General features: G+C 39.4%; 1 protein-coding gene across 1 annotated transcript in view; it reads left to right on the plus strand.

Annotated features, from left to right (window-relative positions):
- Positions 1 to 4,039: 4,039 nt before the first annotated feature.
- gabrb4 (gamma-aminobutyric acid type A receptor subunit beta4) overlaps positions 4,040 to 18,384 on the plus strand; it is a 59,019-nt gene continuing 44,674 nt past the window's right edge. The window contains exons 1-2 of the mRNA XM_058416416.1: positions 4,040 to 5,405; positions 7,621 to 7,712. Coding sequence (XP_058272399.1) covers positions 5,326 to 5,405; positions 7,621 to 7,712 — 172 coding nt within the window. The 5' untranslated portion in view covers positions 4,040 to 5,325. The remainder of the gene's footprint in view (positions 5,406 to 7,620; positions 7,713 to 18,384) is intronic.

Raw genomic sequence — 18,384 nt, forward strand, 5'->3', positions numbered from 1 at the left:
TTGGAGTTTAATACATTTTTGGAGACAGTACCATGATAAAAAAAAAAAAAGTTGAATTGGCACCTTTTTCTGTTTTTCTGCTTTTAACCTTCCAAAAAATGCTGCAGCCAAATGAACGGTACAATCTTTATTTCATGCAGTATTCATCACTATCATAACTGCCATTCTAATTCATTAAGGTGGCTAATTGTAACCGGACAGCCGAGCGCTCACAGTAAAGCACGGTAATGTAATGAGATGACCATAAAGATGCCTCTCACGAACAGTACGAGGTCGCACGGAGCGTGAGGAAGAGGTCGGGCACCGAGCCGTAATTCAAACACCTTCTTTCTTCAAACCGTCCTTTTGAAAGACGAAGAAGTTCATCCATTTTTCATCTCTGGTGTGCCGAAGGTGAAGGTGAAGAAACTTTTATTTTTTTATTTATTTTATTATTTATTATTTTATTTATATTTTATTTATTTATAATTTTATTATTATTATTATTATTTTTACTTATTTACTGCATAAACGGTATTTCTGACTGAGGATTATAGTAAACAACGTTTTTCTTTTGAGGTGAAGGTTGGAGCAAGTGGAAGAACCGGAGTGTCCTGCACAGAGCCCTGACTCTGACTCAACCCCACTGAACACCTTCGGGATGAACTGGAACCGGAGTCTCGTCAACATCCCAACATCAGTCTGATCTCAGTAAATGCTGACTGAACACACGTCCCCACAGATACTGTACGCTCTAGGATCTAGTGGAAAGCCTTCACAGAAGAGAAGAGAAGAGAAGAGAAGAGAAGAGAAGAGAAGAGAAGAGAAGAGAAGAGAAGAGAAGAGAAGAGAAGAGAAGAGAAGAGAAGAGAAGAGAAGAATGAGATATTCAAGAACTTATGGGTGTAATGGTTAAACTTTTGTCTTTATGGTGTATGTAGATAGATATATACTGTGTACTTATCAGGTGGTAAATGGTGGGACCAGGAACCATTAGGAGCAGAGTATTATAAGGTGTTATCCAGTAGGGAATCTCAGAGACATCTAAAGAGCCAAGCAGTCTTAATTCTCATTTAATTACTAATTTCAGCATATTTTCCCTAAAACAATCTCATGCTTCACCCCAAATAATCTCGCTATGTTAGGTGTTTTTCCTCAGATCCACTTTAAAGCATCATTTCCCTTTTCTCGAACACGGAGTCCTCAACCGTTTAAGGCGACCATATGGATGCAACTAATCAACTAGACAGCGATCATGTAAAAAGAAGTCATTTCCTTAGGCTGCATGGTTTTATATGATTCTCGTGGAATTAGCTCCACATACTGTACTCTACCTCCTGTCTATTAGTCACTGTGTAAATACTCCACAGAGTGAAGTCACAGCGGCTGAGAGAATTTCATATGACTGGATATGTAGGTATGCGTAAGGAATAAAACACGACGGCGTGTTTGCTGTAAGAGGGAAATAATCCACAGCAGGGTGCGGTGATGAGGCCTGACATGAAGCAGAGGATCATTACCATCAGCCGGGTGGATGATTTTACTACAACGGCACATCTCGAAGTCTGTTATCCTTCTTAGGCCATTTAGTTTATTAACGACTGACATGTCATGCTTCCTAATGACTGCGAGACACATGAAAAAACACAAAGAAAAATATGAGGTATAGTTTACATAAAAATATTATGTTTCTCAGTCAAATAGTGATTGCATTGCTTATACTAATCTTAATTTAATGGACAAGTTTCTAATTACTAGATGTAGAGCTGGCGTGATCAATTCATGGAGTATAAACCAGTTACAGTGGGAAATCTCCTGAGGATGTTGGCGCTGAGGATGGAATTGGAACTATGGCATTAAATTTAGGTGATTAAAACACACACACTAGGATAGCGTACAGGTAACGTGTCTGTTGTATTCTCAGCTCGCGTTTGCGCTGTGTCCGACACTGGATGTCCGAATCCAATCATGTTAATAATACTCAATCGCGTGGACCCGATATCCACATCCGAATTAAGTAAATTCATCAAGCTTTTTTTTGTTCAGTTCTCACTTATGTTACAACCAGCCTCTGTTTTCCTATCCTGACATTATTAAGACGACAGCTTATGACTGTTAGAAAGTGCTGAAACTGGAGACTCCTTCCTTATGTGTTAAGTATATGTTAAGTAAACATTTGCTAATACATCGGTACATTTTCTTTGCCACGGTTTAAAGATTAAAGACTATACGGAGTGTCCAGCATACATTGTTGCTATAGAAACGATAATAATAAAGCATTTGTAACACAAACCTCACAGAAGGTCTGTAACGACTCTGACCAATCAGATTTGAGAAATCAACACTGGTATAAAGTGTGTTTAAGCACAGGCAGAATGGTGCTCTTGTGACCTGAGCAGAATCTAATGTACTGAAAACAGGACGTCCGACTGATTAAGACCTTAGTGAGCTATCGACACAACTGACAGCACACTGACATTCGCTATGGATCGGTTGTTTTAATACTTTTTCCTATATGTGCTGCAATCTATCATGTCCACTTGACTCAGTGATGCACAGAATTCCCAAAACATTTATCAGCCTCACATTATCACAGCCCGAGCATGTGTTAAAGGGGAAGGAGGGAGTTTAATGAAGTGTGGCAGCTGCTCAATAACACCTGAACAGCACCTTATGTAAACTTGGAGACGAGCATCTCGTGTTATTCCGAGCTGATCGCGCATTCGCTGATATACTGTAACATCAGGATCGGAAATATCTACGGATGATTGTGAGTCTCGGATCTGTAGGAATGTCAGCTGATGACATCGCTGCATGGGAATTCATGCACAAACTTTGAGTTACTGCTGTCCTGTGTGCTGAACAGACATTTTAGAATAATTGCTCTCCGCAGCCCTGACTGCACCGAGCTTTCCCTGCTACTGAACAAGGAGCTGTGTCTTTATCTCTAATCAATAGCATAGCGCTTTTAGCTTATTCCACTAAACTCCTCTCAGCTTTTTGAGTCACTAATAATAAGAATGACTGTTCAGTCAAATGCATTCATCGTTCATGCACTTCGAAATAGATTTTATGTTAATTATTTAAGGCCAGTGGGTAGCGTGGTCACTTAAGAGTTGTCTGTCTGGAGTTTCACATGTTCTCGCTATGTCCATGTGGGAAAAACATGCCAGGAGGTGAGTGGATTGGCTGTGCCGAATTGCCCCTAGGTGTGAATGTATTTGTGCCGTAATGGACTACTGTCACATCCAGGCTGTATTCCCACATCACTCTCCTCCAGTATACATCATGACCTGGACCAGGAATAAAACCTTTCCTGAAGGTGAACGAACGATTCACCTGGGTTTTCATACCTGACACTCAAAGTAACTCCGTCCTACACCAAGGCTCACTGATGCTCTACAAGACAGTAAACATATCCTGTATGGTCACTGGATATGAACAAGCAGATATAAGCAAATAATCTCATAAAGCTCAGCTGCCTGTCTGAGATGGAGAAAAAGTACCAGGACTGGCAGAGTGGCACCAGATGGAACAGAACACGGAAGAAGCATTGAGAATACAGAAAATGTTGCGAACATACACTCGCCATTTGGCCCCGCTGTCCTGCTTTAGCTGCTGTAAAATGTGCCGAGGCCTTCTGCATCAGCGGTCGCAGCGTTGCCTAGCAACTGGACGGCACAGAGATCTCTGCAGAAACCCTCATCTTATGCTGAAAGAAAAAAACAAAAAAACAAACACTCACTTCTTATCTTTTGCGTTTGCATTTGATGTTTTGTCGTGGGGTTTTTTGTTTTGTTTTGTTTATTTATTTTTTTTTTTTTAATTGACCAAATCGACCCCTAACATTATTGTGACATATGATGTGCTGCTTTTAAAGTCTGACTGTGTAAATATAAAACGCATTCATGCTGGAAACACATCCACCTCCACCTTCTTATATGTGCATGGTGTGTCCTTGTGTTGAAATATGTGGCCGGTGTAAACGCTCTCCAGGATACACCCGGCGCATTTTAATGGGTTGCAGGGTGACTCGAGCAGCGCGCGCAGCATCATTCCCCAGCGATACAGCGCGCGCAGACACTGCTTTCCATCTTCCGCGTTTTATTTATTTCTTCTCTTGACAAACCTTGCAAATCTTACTTAATGATCACATCGAAGACAGACAAAAAAAAGGACAAAGCAAAAAAAAAAACAAAGAAAAACACAATGTCGATTTTTCTTCAACCCAGCCATCTAAGCGTAAGCCTGGGTGCAATTTCCCGGTCTTGATTTCCTTTCTTTTTCTTTTCTTCTTTTTTTTTTCTTTCTCTCTCCATGTCGGCTCGTGGAGGCGTTCTTCAAGCTGAAGTGTGTCATCGTGTGTCGGCCGCCGTTTCTCCCCGAACATGCTGGGCTCCTCAACACACACATAACGCACCGAGGAGCATCGGCGTGGCTCCGCGTTTCCAGCAGGACGCAGACCTGGACTATTTTTTATTCTGATCGAGCACACAAGACGCCTTTCCCCCCTTTGCAAGGGATTGCTTTCTTCAACTTCATAAAAGGGGGAAACCATAGACTACTACACGCTCTGACGTCCGCATCACAGATTTTTTAATGTGCATATTGTTTTTCTTTTCTCCAGCAGTCGCTTTCGCCCTCGGAGAAACGAACCTCGTCCGTCCAACAGCCATTACACTGGGATGCTGCTTTAGATTTTTGTGGGGTCTTTTTTTTGTTTGTTTATTTGTTTGTTTGTTTCTTTTTAATCCACCGCACCCCCTGAAATCTCCAACATCTTTCAGAGCTGAAGGAGGACAAGACAACATCCTTAACACACATCACAGTGTGGAGCAAATCACCGGAACCATGGCTCGTCCGCAGATTCGGACCGGGATTTAAATCATCTGAGTGACAAGAAGACGCCACTTTTCTTTTCTTTTCTTTTCTTTCTTTCTCTCTTTCTTTCTTTTCTTTCTTTCTTTCTTTTCTTTCTTTTTATTTTTCGCTTCTAATTGGCGTAGGAAGACCCTTTTTTCCCATTACTTCTGAATTCAAGTGAAATGTAATCATGATGTGTGATGTGCTGTTGGTCGAGCGGCTCTGTGACCTGTACGGATTTCCATAACCGGGGAAAACACCTTGGGACCAATTACGAGCTTTTTAAATACCCCACTTCTCTGCTCTTTTTTTTGTTGCAGAGCAATCACATACATGTGATCCAGTGGGTCTGATTTGAGCGATTGATTTGGCCCGTTTTATCCCGTTCCTTGTGTTGGATTTTTTTTTCTTCTCTATTATCGTTTTGGACCACAGGAGGTTGGATTACTGAAGGTGTACATATATATAAACGGATTTGTGGAAATGTTGGGTCCTCACCAAGAAAGAATATGTGGAATTGTCTCTGCTCTGACAGTGTTGTCGTCTGTCTGCTTTGTACAATGGTAAGGAAAAAAGATGGGTGATGTGAGGGTTTTTTTTCCCCCCAAAGCGCAGGGTTTGGGTTGTTTGAATTGCGCCAGGCTGCTTATTGCTATTGGCCATCGCTGATTATTCACTGATAGGGGCCACTGTGTAGTGAATACTTGTCCATCCAATGGCATAAATACTTGAGGTGTGTGTGTGTCAGTGACTGAGTGCGCGGGCAACATGCGCGTGTCCGTCTCCAGACGCGAAAATGATAGCACCATATCAGTAATATTATTATTTGAATGCGTATAAATGTTTTATTCGTGCCTATGTCTACACGTTTTCTCTGTATACATACACCACTGCTCGGCCTCGAGCGACGTGACACTGAGACTAGCGCAGTCTCCAGCCTTTGACGTGAACGTGCGTCTAAATGCACAAGACGTATTTTCCCCCCTCTCTCTCTTAAATCAAAAGAGCCAAATCTATCATTTTGCCGCAGACGTATCTGATCAATGCGTTTATATCTCAGTCCACCCCCACCCCTAGACTACTGGCTCCCATCATGCCTTCTGATTATTCCATTATTACATGTAGGATTCATCATGGCTAATGAAGGGGGGGGGGGGGGTGGCTGGGGCACTATCAGTAGATCAGACGCAGATCTCCTGTCTTACTGGTGGTTTGTTAGTGGTCAGTGCCACCTGTAAGTGTACATGATAAGCAGATAGACATTAATCATTAGGCTCTCGTGATATATCCGAAAGGATGGAGATGGTAACAAGTGGACTCCAGAACTCTGTATGATTATTCAAAGCCAGAACATCTCCATTGTTTAGACAGCACAGGCCCCGAACCGAGCATCTTCTACTGTTGACGTTTGGATCCAAAGCTCTACATGCAACAGATTTCCAGAATGAATCGACTGAATCAGTTGATGCTGCATTTGCTTTCATCTAAGCAGACATGGAATATCATGAGATATGTCAGTAAAATATATTTGTATGTTCTCAGGTTTAATGTTGCTTGGACTTTCATCATTTACCAGAATCGGTGTTCTCAATGATTATGGTTTAAAACCCTGATGTTTTTTTTTGTCCTATAAACCTGCACTACATATGAGGCCATGTTGCAGTGTTGGTTTAGCTCCTTAGGAGGAACACGTACACAATCATGAGCGAACGAGGGATGTATTCACACAGGATTTAGGTTGCGTAAGATGATACGGACATTATCACACATCACATCATCGAGCAGGACACAGTTTTGGATACAGTTTTAATAAAACATAGGCTACGATATTCTACAGTCAGTCCTTTATCATTTATGTCTCAGATTGTCACTAATGTTACTGATGAAACATCATTGCATGAATCTGATAAATATTACTGCATGTTTATTATGAAATGTTCTCCTCACAGGCAGCGGTGGAAAAAGTAGCAAGAAACTGTACTTAAGGAAAAGTGTCAGAATCTTACTCTATTAAAATTAAACCTAAATGTAAAAAAATCAGACAGTATGTACTGTACCTTTAACACACTCAAGTATTCCAGAGTAAAAAAGTAAATATTATTAAAACGATGATCTCGTGTGCATCGTAGGTGACTGCATGACTAGCTTCTCGTTCGCTAAGCAATCAGTCGCAAGGAAAACATCCTGCTAACTTACTCAAACCGATTTTAGCTTGCCGGTTAGCTAATGTTTAAAAATCTTACTGGAACAGCTAATTAAAAAAAAAAGGTAACAAGCTAGCTAATCCAACAAGTTAATTTTACTTTAAAAAAATAACTAGCTAGCTGATTTACTGAGCTGAATTCCAAAACGCAACTAGATAGTTTCAGAAAATTTAGCTAAAGTTAGCTAAAATGAACACAGTCTTTAGTTTTGACGGTGAATTTTCTATATAAGGTTTTTATTTCATAGCAATGAAAGACAATTTTATTCTTAACAACAAAAAATACGGAAAGTAAAAATATGGAAATTTTATTTTTGAAGAATAAAATGAACACAAGATCTGAAAACTAATTTCTCTCTTCTATTAAAAATAAGTGTATAGAATTTTAATAATACATGAGTATTACTTGAGCTCTTATGTACAGAATTGAAGTAGAAGTATTTTCCACCTCTGCGCCCAGGTTGAGGTTTTGTGTAAATATGTCCAGAGAACTGTAACAATAACAAAGCAGTTCTGATGATTATCATTCTTCATTGTTGTGCAGGTTTTTAATAACTGTCACGGTCTGTCCACAGCAATTCTGCTGGATCTGGAATATCTGTGGCCAAATCGACAGTGGACAAACTGTTGAGGGGGTATGACATCCGTCTCCGGCCGGATTTTGGAGGTACGTCCGTCCTCGAACCCTTTCCGCTCCTTTCACGTGTGTCTGCTGAAGTAAAATGAAAGAGTTCCTCTATTCCTCTCGAAACATTCTATTGCTAAACAATTCAGCCAAATGAATGAATAGCTCCTGCCATCCTGAAGCTCGCTCACAGATCATAGTGAAATGCTAAAAATATTAAAAGTACCAGGACGCAGTAATACTCGCAAGTTATTACCGATGTGGAAGGTTTCACTGGATTCATTCAGCTGCAGAACCAATTTCAGGGTGAGGATGAAGACGATCCTGACAGAGAGGAACACAGGGAATATTTTCAGTTTAAAAGGGAAGACAATAGAACATTTACTTGTTTTCTATTCACTAATTTTTTATTCCATTTACCCGTCACCTACGTATTGTGTCTTTGGCAAAAAAAAGGGAAAAAAGAAAGAAAGAAAGAGAGAGAGAAAGAAAGAAAAGGGCAAAAACAGCAGCAGGACTTCTAAAGGCTGAGCAGACTGTTTCAGCTGCCCATGATTCATAGTTATGCACACGTTCACAATTTTAAAGAACCCCAGGGATGCTTCTTCATCCACAAAACACAAAATAACTTTGCTTCACCCACAAAAATGCTTTGTTTGAAGGACGACGTGTCCAACCATTCATCACAGGTCTCGGTTTTGTCCCCTGACATTGCAAAGAGGCTGTAAATTTGCTACTGGAGGTGCTTTTTCTTCCCACTGTTCAACTCACCCTTAGCAAATTAGCTTGTATTTCACCAAAGGAGCGAATCTTTACCGTGAATTGCAGGATCAGAGTGTCTAGAGCTTTGAGGAAGCTAATGCTGTCCATCCATCCATCCATCCATTTTATTATCTCATTCTTTACTGCTGGGTGTTTCTGTGCACAGACAATAATTTCAGGTTTTCTTTAATTGAGAAAGACTTAAAGGCTTTTTCAGGACATGACTGCACATTTTACACTAACCGAGATAATAAGCTAGCAGTGATAACGTGTGCTAACTTTGAGGCTGATATTATTTATTTATGAAATTTAAAGACGTAGGTTTTTGTTCATAAAGATTTCGACATCTGTCTGTAGTTGGCTGACTTGTCGCCTTATTCGGATGAAATGGAAACGATCTGTGTGATGTCAATAAAAATAAAAATGAACGCGCAGGATTCGAGTTCGTTGGATAGACCAAACACAACTGAAATCAGGTCCGAATAAGAGAATAATCAAATAATAACATGATGTTAATATGATGAATTAAAAGAAAAAGGCATACAGAAGGGAAAGGGGCGGGGCTTAGCAGGAAGCGAACCGACTCAGAGGTGAAACAGAAACATCACGTATAGCTACAGCATTTTACCTGTTCATGTGAGCAGAGCGAGTATTTTATTAAATATTTTTAACATTGTAGTCGCACGTGGGCTGACACACACTCCTCCTCCTCTTTGTTCCTCAGTGTGAACGTTTCTTCTTGTTGATGCTGCAGAACTACACCAGTTTATTCGCACTGCTTCATTTAACACGTTTATTCCGTGTCTGCGCACGTCTTCATACAGCGTCAGAGGATGATGTTTATGTGAAAAGGAAGAAGTTTATGAAAAGAACCTTCTGATTGGTGTGGGCCAAAGACCTGAGTCATATCCTTCATGGTCTAGCGCTCATCTCTCTCTTTATAAAGAGCTGAAGGATTTTAGCTTTACGATGCACTCATATTAATCAGAGGAAAGCTTTAAGTTCATTTTACATAGTAAGGAAGTGTAGAATTAGACCTAGATCAGTGAGTTCTTAAGCTTTTGTGTCATTTAAACATCTTCGGTTCCTGCTACATTCTCAAGCGAAACGTTTGCTTGTTTCTTTGTTTCCTTGTCTTGTCTTTCGCTGCTGTTTTTTTTTAGCTCTGCACCGTTACCTTGATATATTGCAGTGGTTTGGTCTCGTTGATAAACATACGTAAAAAGCTTCTTGTACTTACAGGACGCTTTGGATCTCGTCTGATTTGTTGTGTGCTCGGATCTGCATCCTCTTCCGACTGTAGATTTCTTTTTCTAATGACGTCTATGTCCACGAACAATGAATTAGCGAGCTAACTCTAACTCGCATGCGCTACGAGCTGTGATTAGAGCTTCTATTCACTTCTGAGGTTATAATAAAACGTTAGGATGCGGAACGTTTTTATTCATTTAAGTGCACAAACTGGATGAAAAAACCCAAAATCTAGCTCATGATCATACTCCCGTGCCTAGCAATTAGCATCGCCCCGAAAGCACAGCTTTATACCAGCTCTAGTGCTAATGATGTAAAGATTAAGTCCAGATTTGTTTAAATAAACGTGCATATCATCTGCATGAAAAATTCTGCTGGTCTTCAGATCGTACGGCACTGTCCAGAGATCTGGAGATCTTACTGATCGAGGATCTAACAGCATTAATGCAGAGCCTGAGCCGAGCGCAGGAGCCGTGAATACATAACACGCAACAGGTCAAGGATGTTTATCAGTAGATAATCAGGGTTTAATTAGCCAGTTTGGTCATTCTGAATTAGCTTCATTATGGAGATTGGTGAAGAGAACTTTGAACTCTCTGTTCACAAAGAAGGGCCGTGAGACCCGTGGGCCATGTGACCCGTGGGCCATGTGACCCGGGGGCCGTGTGACCTTTCTGCCAATGTGAAGAAAAAATAAAACAATCAAAAATCAAAGACAAACTGATGCAAATGTATATAGATTTGTAGAAATGAATCTTGCTGAGATGGTCATCTAAGCAAATTAGAATAACTTTTCATGTTTCAAGTGCTAAACTTCAATTACAATAAACCAAATATTACATTTCCAGACAATTTAATCTAATTTCAGACCTGAAACTATTGCTACTGTTTTTATTAAGAGATAATTCTGCTCATGTTCATTTATCTGCCAGAATCATTTGATTTAAAGTTTGATATTTGCATAAATGACTAGATATATGTTTAATAATCTTATATTTGGTTTGGTGTAATCTTGTTGTAGAAAATAATACAGAAATCTGATTATATTCAACGTGTTTACTCTTTCGGGGATATCACTAGAGAATTATTATTAATAAAAAAAAAAACTAAATAAAAACACACAAAATAAATTATCACTATGAAAGAAAACACTTTTTCTTCACTGATAAGATTCTAAAATCTTAAAGAATTAACTGAAGTAGCTCAAAGTTAAACCCAAGCGAGAAAAAAAATGGTGTAAATATAATAAACATCATAAAAACAAAAGAAATAAAAAAAACCACAATCAATATGTAAACATTTCCAATTCAAAATAAGCAACTTTTCCACATCCAATGCAGCTCTTTGCTATTTGTTACACGACCCCGAATCCGATCAAAATCTGATAACGATGCTAAGTATCTCTAAAAAACAAAAAGATAGACTCAGACAGTTTCTAGGAAGGGATGCAGTATTTACGAACCCTGACTCTATGAACAGGACACCATCACAGCACTTCCAGTATTCAACGTGATTCAGGAAGCTAGCATAAAGTCACTGTAGCTTAAACTGGAGTATAAAAGCTAGCGTCACACTGTAGTTTAAACTCTGGCACATAAAAGCTGAAAATCAATACAGTTAGCGTAAAGCTGGGAAATGCGAAAGTGGGCGTCGGCTATAAGAAGAGGGATGCAGTTATGATGTCACTGAGGATGAACCTTACTGAAGTGATGATGTCCTTCCTGATCTGCTGATCCCCACATCGAGACACACACACACACACACACCAAATATTTCAGCTTTATTCATCATATAAATGTGTTCGATTAATCGTACAGGTTATTATCAAGATACTTCCAACAGGATCGTGGACTAGCTAGTGGATATTAAATTAAATAGAATTGAATTAAATTAGTCGAAAGACTCAAACGAACCACATATCGAACATCAAATAAAGTTATTTGAGCGCTACTACAACAATAACACGCTATTTACATTTTCAGACACATTTAGTTCAGAGTTCGGTTCGTCCGCCATTTTTTTTGTTTGTTTTTTTGAGGCTTCAATAATATGGCGCCATTTACGGTAATGGAACATAGTGCACCCTGATGCTCCCTGGTTTTTGCGGTGCATTGTGGGATTTTTTTTTTTTATCGAGAGAACGTTCCAGTGCAGTGGAAGTGCATCTTTGCCACTGGCTGATAGAAAGAGCCCTTAAAATGTCCGACTTCCTGATCAGCGCACTGACTAGCGAACTAGTGAGCGGATTGAGACGCACCCCGAGTTTGCCTATTAAATTGATTGGAAAGGAAACTCTGGAGGGATTCGGTTAGAAAGAAAGTGATGTTTGTATAAAGATGCCCCGAGTGTCTGTGGGGTTTGTGTAGAGCGTTAGGAGAGATCAATCCTGCAGAAAATTATTAATAAGGTTATTAGTTTATTATAGAAGTTGTACAGTTGTACAGAAGTATTATACAGTTGTGTCAGAACTCAAAACACTTTATATGAATCAATAATGGATTTAAAATATAGAAGATTCTGGAATTCTTCATTTGAATCAAAATTAAATCTGTTTTTTTTGTACTTTTTCATCCTAGAGGAAAATAATCGCTTTGTACGTCCTGCTACACGTACGCATCCCTTTCAGTAACAAAAATAAATAAATAAAAGCAGTCGAATTTAACACGTTAAAAGCAGACTTCTGTCTTTACATATTTACTGGAGTAAAATCCATACGGCCCATTAAACCGTTCACACGCGGCGTAAGTAAAAAGCCATTACTGCTTGCTGTTACACAAAACTCCAGAGTGAACTGGTCATCTTTAAAAATGAAGTGACAATAGAGAGAGCTTTCGCTTTTCACTACCAATAATCCCTCACTCACGCTCTAGCTCTTACTTTACAAAACTCACCGGCTGATAGATAACGGAATGCATACACACACACACACACACACACATCAGAGAGAGAGAGAGAGAGAGAGAGAGAGAGAGAGAGGCAGATTGTGTGTGTGTGTGTGTGTGTGTGTGAGGAGAGGGTGTGTGTGTGTGTGTGAGAGAGAGAGAGAGGGCATGCGTGTGTATGTGTGTGTGTGTGTTTGTATGTGTGTATGAACGAGAGGGAGAGTGCATGTGTGTGTGTGTGTGTGAGAGAGAGAGAGAGAGAGAGAGAGAGAGAGAGAGAGAGTGTGTGTGTGTTTGTATGTGTGTGTGTGTGTGAGGAGAGGGTGTGTGTGTGTTTGTATGTGTGTATGAACGAGAGGGAGAGTGCATGTGTGTGTGTGTGTGTGTGTGAGAGAGAGAGAGAGAGAGAGAGAGAGTGTGTGTGTGTTTGTATGTGTGTGTGTGTGTGTGTGTGAGGAGAGGGTGTGTGTGTGTGTGTGTGTTTGTGTGTGTGAGAGAGAGAGAGAGCATGCGTGTGTGTGTGTGTGTTTGTATGTGTGTATGAACGAGAGGGAGAGTGCATGTGTGTGTGTGTGTGAGAGAGAGAGAGAGAGAGAGAGTTTGTGTGCGAGGAGAGAGTGTGTGTATGTGTGTGAATGAGTGAATGAGAGAGAGGGAGTGTGTGTGTGTGTGTGTGTGTGTGTATTATAGTTATAGATTTCAGTAAGTCTTGATCTCGGTGCTGTTCTGTTACAGTCAGCTGTTAATCTCGCTCTTCGTCATGACTGTGTTACTCAGGTGACTTTCTGATTCAGGTTTAATAGAGTTAGCATGGATTCAGATTAGCGTATTTTGCCCAGTGATTTTAGACGAGAGGAAAAAGAGAGAATACTGGATGTTTCTGTGTTTATTATCAAGGAAGTCGTCCAGCAAATGTTGTGTTGAAGCGGCCATCATAAAGCTATAGAATAGAGACACCAGAGATTACAGGAATGCATCTGAATACACACAGAAATCTAGAGGAATATATATACAGCTCTGGAGAAAAAAATAAGAGACCACTGTTTCTTATGTTTTTTTTCTTCCAGGTTCATGTATTGGTGAGATGAACCTCATGTTTTTGTTTCATTTTTTTGTGAACTGCTGACAATATTTCTCCTAAATTCAGAATATAACTATTGTTATTTCGAGTGTATATTTAAAGGAAATGACAACACATCAAAATAACCCAAGATCATGCAGAGCTTTAATAACTCAAATAAAACAAAATGCAAATCATTTGTAAACAAATTGTGTTAATGCTTCGGCTAAATAACATTAAGAAATCAGTATTTGGTGGAATAACCCCGATTTGCATGCGTTTTGGCTCCATGCTCTCCACCAGTTTCTCACATTGCTATTGGGGAACTTTATACCATCCTTTTTGCAAAAAAGCAAACAGCTCAGCTTTGCTTGATGGTTTGTGACCAATCCATCTTCCTCTTGATGACATTCCAGAGGTTTTCAATAGGGTTCAAATCTGGAGATTGGGCAGTGGTCTCATATTTTTGTCCAGAGCTGTATATATACAGTATATTGCCTTTACATGCACATGAATTTAATATGGAGTTGTCCCACCCTTTGCAGCTATAACAGCTTCAACTCTTCAGGGAAGGCTTTCCACAAGGTTTATGGGAATTTTTTTACCATTCCTCTAGAAGTCTATTTGTGATGAGAAGGCCCGCCTCACAGTCTCTGCCCTAATTCATCCCAAAGGTGTTCTATCGGGTTAAGGTCAGGACTCTGTGCAGGTCAGTCAAGTTCCTCCACACCAAACTCTCTCATCCATGTCTTTATGGATGTTGCTTTGTGCACTGGTGTGGAGTCATGTTGGAACAGGAAGGGGTCATCCACAAACTGTTCCCAGAAAAGTTGGGAGCATGAAATTGTCCAAAATGTCTTGGTATGCTGAAGCATTAAGAGTTATATATATATATATATGTTACATTAATCAATTGAAAAACATCTTTATCAAGCTGTTAAGTGCATCAGCCGTGTCTGTTGTGTTATGTGATCTAATGCACAATCAATTACAAACACACCCAGCAAATACAAACCATTCTATTATCTCCTAATACAACGTCTAGTAATAGTACTTTAAAATTATAGACGATATGTAACTCCACTAAATAGTTTTTGACTCCATCAGGAAAACTGACTCAGTGCTGCAGTGCTGAACTAAAAGCGAGACCTGAGACCTTGCTAATATCTTTAGAGACTTGGCCAGAGATGAAATAAAACCATACACTGGAATGAAGGATGAAAATAAAGGAATCCAAAACACTGTATAAGTTCTCTATTGGCTTAAAACAAGAATTATCCAAAGTCCAGGATGAAATGAGGCTCACCAAAAGATTTGAAGTGATTTTTACACCGCAGTTTCTGCTTTCACCTGATGGCGGCAGAAGTACTATAAACCTGGTGTTAGCTACAGTTAGCTAAATGACAAGAGTCGATGATGAGCCTGGTTTTCTCCACATATCAGAAAACTTACTTAAAATGACAGATTTATTTTACAGTGTTTATTTCGTAATTGAAGACATTTTCCTGCGACAACAAATTTTCAAGTGCGAAATCTACCAATACAAACATACACAGCAGTGTGTGAACAAGGAATATGTAATATTACCCTGAAAACTTTATTACACGTATTATGGTCTGTCAGTCCATTATATCTGTGCGTTGGCATGGCAACATACAAAACACTATGATATGGGTTAAACACTATAATAAATTATTTAATTGCTGGGAAACATATCTTGTAACTGCAAGGTAAAAAATGGCAGTCGTGGAATATATCTTGAAATTATGAATGTGTATTTTGAAAAAATTCTTCTACAGATAAACAGCTGAACCTTAACATTTCTTTTTCGTCGAGAGTCGCCTCATGCATCAAAAAATATAGACTTAATATAAAAAGATGTTGTACAGTAGAACTATTAGTTTCGGTTCACTGATCTGATTGGATGATCGACGTTCCAAGAGCGCGTTCGTTCTCCTGAAACCGTTTCTACACATATTGCGGTGCATTATCTGTCAATCAGTCTGTCGGTTGCCATGGCAACCAGCAACACACCATTTACTGTTCTGTGCCTTGTTGGAAATTATTATAATTGTAAAAAAAAAAAAATAATAACAATAATAAAAAAAAAATCTCTATATATTTGCTGGTATTTTTGTTGGAAATGTGAGTTAGTCTGCATTCATTTGTTCTTGCATATTGAAGTGTAAAAAACAAACCAAAAAAAGTAATATCACACTCACCCACAACAACACAACACAATCGTGCTGCCGTACTGAATATCAGCACCTGAGGCCATATTTAGCGCACCGGCACTCTCGCTTGTGTGATATTGCTTAATTATGAAACAAATCATAAGCATTGCAATAAATATTCAGGGGACGAGCGGAGAGGGCAGAGAGACCGAGGAGAACCCGGCAGCAGCGTTTCATCACAGCAGGCTGGTCAGAGGCAACGTTTCCTGTCGCTAAGCATGAAAAAAAATTTGACAAAGTTACCCGGCTAAGAAAAGAAAAAAACGAATCTTTGCATATCGTCTTGTGTGTCACAGAACAATGTCAGGTGATTCCCTGCTCCTTTAAAATGAAATGAATTTGTTCGATAAATACGATTCTTCTTCAATCTCTGCGTTCATGCACGTTTTTGAATAGTTAATATTTTAAATAACTCCTGAAGGATAATTCGGTAAAGACTGAGCGCGTATCAGGTAATTTATTATACTGGAATATGAGTTAATGTGAACTGAACATAATCCCGGAGATTTACGGCAGAATCTTGCAGGATGTAGCGTCTCCCGCTTCCGACTCCTCTGCCCCAGTGACATTGTAGGTGCCAAAAAATCGAGTCTTAATTTCTTAAATAAAAGTCAAATTTGGCAGATCAACAAATCAAAAAGTGTTTATTATCTGAGCCAAGGCAGCGTAACAGAGTAAAATAAAGCCTTAGGTCCAGCTTCAGTGGTCTTTCAGGACATGATCTTAATCCATGTTCAAGAACTTTCCGTATTGTATCCGGACCCAATTCTGTGCACTCTTATTATTCCGGTTTGTTTGTCCGCTAGCTGAGGAAACCATTCAGCATGAAATATAAAGAGAAAGCGTGCAGCATTTGAGACGTAACTGCCCTCAGGTAGGGTAATAACACACACGTTATCCCTGCGGCTTTGCTTCTCCGGCTCGGGTGTGGTCTTAGCCTGTAGCTCTGCTAGCAAATCTGTTACACACGCTGGATTCTTTTGTGTAAATTATTGCAATTGGAGCGTTGCAACATCTTCTATTCTATCCATACGGTGAAATGTGTGGAGCAAATGGCTGGGTTTTACAGAAATTAATATCTGAGATGAAGAAACTCTTTATTATATTTTTTATATACTGTAATTAATATACTGAAGTAAGCGGCTGACATTTAAGCTTCTAAACAGCCATTTTCCTTCAGGTTAAGATGTGAGATGCAAGATGTGGCAGTAAAAATGTTAAAGCCGAAACGTTACAGCAAATAAATCATCTGCAGCCAAAATGGAGGCTTGCTGCGATGTCACAATAATTTCCCAGGTAACATAAATAAATGAGCAATTAAATAAATAAACTAAAATGTACCTTGCATGATGGTTTATTGTTTATATTCATTTATATTTTATTATTTATATTTTTTTTATTAAATCTATTTAAAATGATCAACATTCAAAATGCTGAATATTACAGATTGCAGTTATTGACTGTAATGATTTATTTAAATGCTAGTTTTGTTATTCATTTTTTCCAGCCTTAAAACCGTTTCTTTTCAAAACGGTGAAAGCAGTTCAGGTTTTGTTTTGTTTTTTCTTCTTCTGTATTTTACTTTTTATTTGTAAGAAACCTTTTGTTCATGTAGCTGAAATTCTAACCTGACAAACGTTTCACCCAGCAGCTTCGCGATCTTGTTGCGTTAGCCTCAGCTCGTTATTTTTCAAGCAGCCGATGTTCAGCTCTTTAGCGCTCGTCTCGGTTCTTCCTGTTCTTGTTGTAATTGGATGGTTTGACTCGGGAGAGGTTTGAGCTTGTAGACCTTGGCGTCACTGGACGAAACTAATAATGACGTAGCTTCAAACAAAACATCGAGATGCTATCAGACCTGACTTGCACTACAGGCTACTAGCTAGTGAATTTTTAGACTTGAGAGTCGACATCATCCAGGCATCAGCGTCTAGCAGTCTAGCATTTCACTTGTTTTTTTTTTTTTTTGTTCTCCCCAAAGTGTGAGGAAGATCTCTGCTATTAAGTTGATGTAAATGAAACAGGAGGCCGTGTGTGTGTGTGTGTGTGTGTGTGAGGAAGACACTGGACTAATTACACCCACGAGGATCTTATTTATGACCTCAATAATCAGGTCAGCCTCCGAGGACCATGATTTTTACGAGATTGAGGTTTCTCATTTAAAGTCATCCTTCCCGGTGAGAGACGTGTCTCCGTGTCCCGATACGTCGTCTGTAGCTCGAGTCCCTGAGACGCCTTTCGTTCTGCACATAAAAAAATAGGCCGCAATTTTAATTAACAGAATGGAACGAGATCTGAGACTGTCACACCCGAGGCAATGAATCACCAGGACTCCGTGTTACACGATACGTTTTTTAATGTATTTATCGTATTGCTTTTTTGATGTTGATGTATGATTTTGTATGTACGGTAATGAGAAATATGCAGAGTATTGTTTTTTTTTAGAGGAAACACTGCGGTTTGTTTTAAATTTCATTTCAGCTTAGAGCTGTTCCTCTCCTGGAACCGCATTAACGCTCAGTATCACG

This window comes from Hemibagrus wyckioides, linkage group LG18 (assembly GCF_019097595.1).
Source record: "Hemibagrus wyckioides isolate EC202008001 linkage group LG18, SWU_Hwy_1.0, whole genome shotgun sequence".
Classification (NCBI taxonomy): domain Eukaryota; kingdom Metazoa; phylum Chordata; class Actinopteri; order Siluriformes; family Bagridae; genus Hemibagrus; species Hemibagrus wyckioides.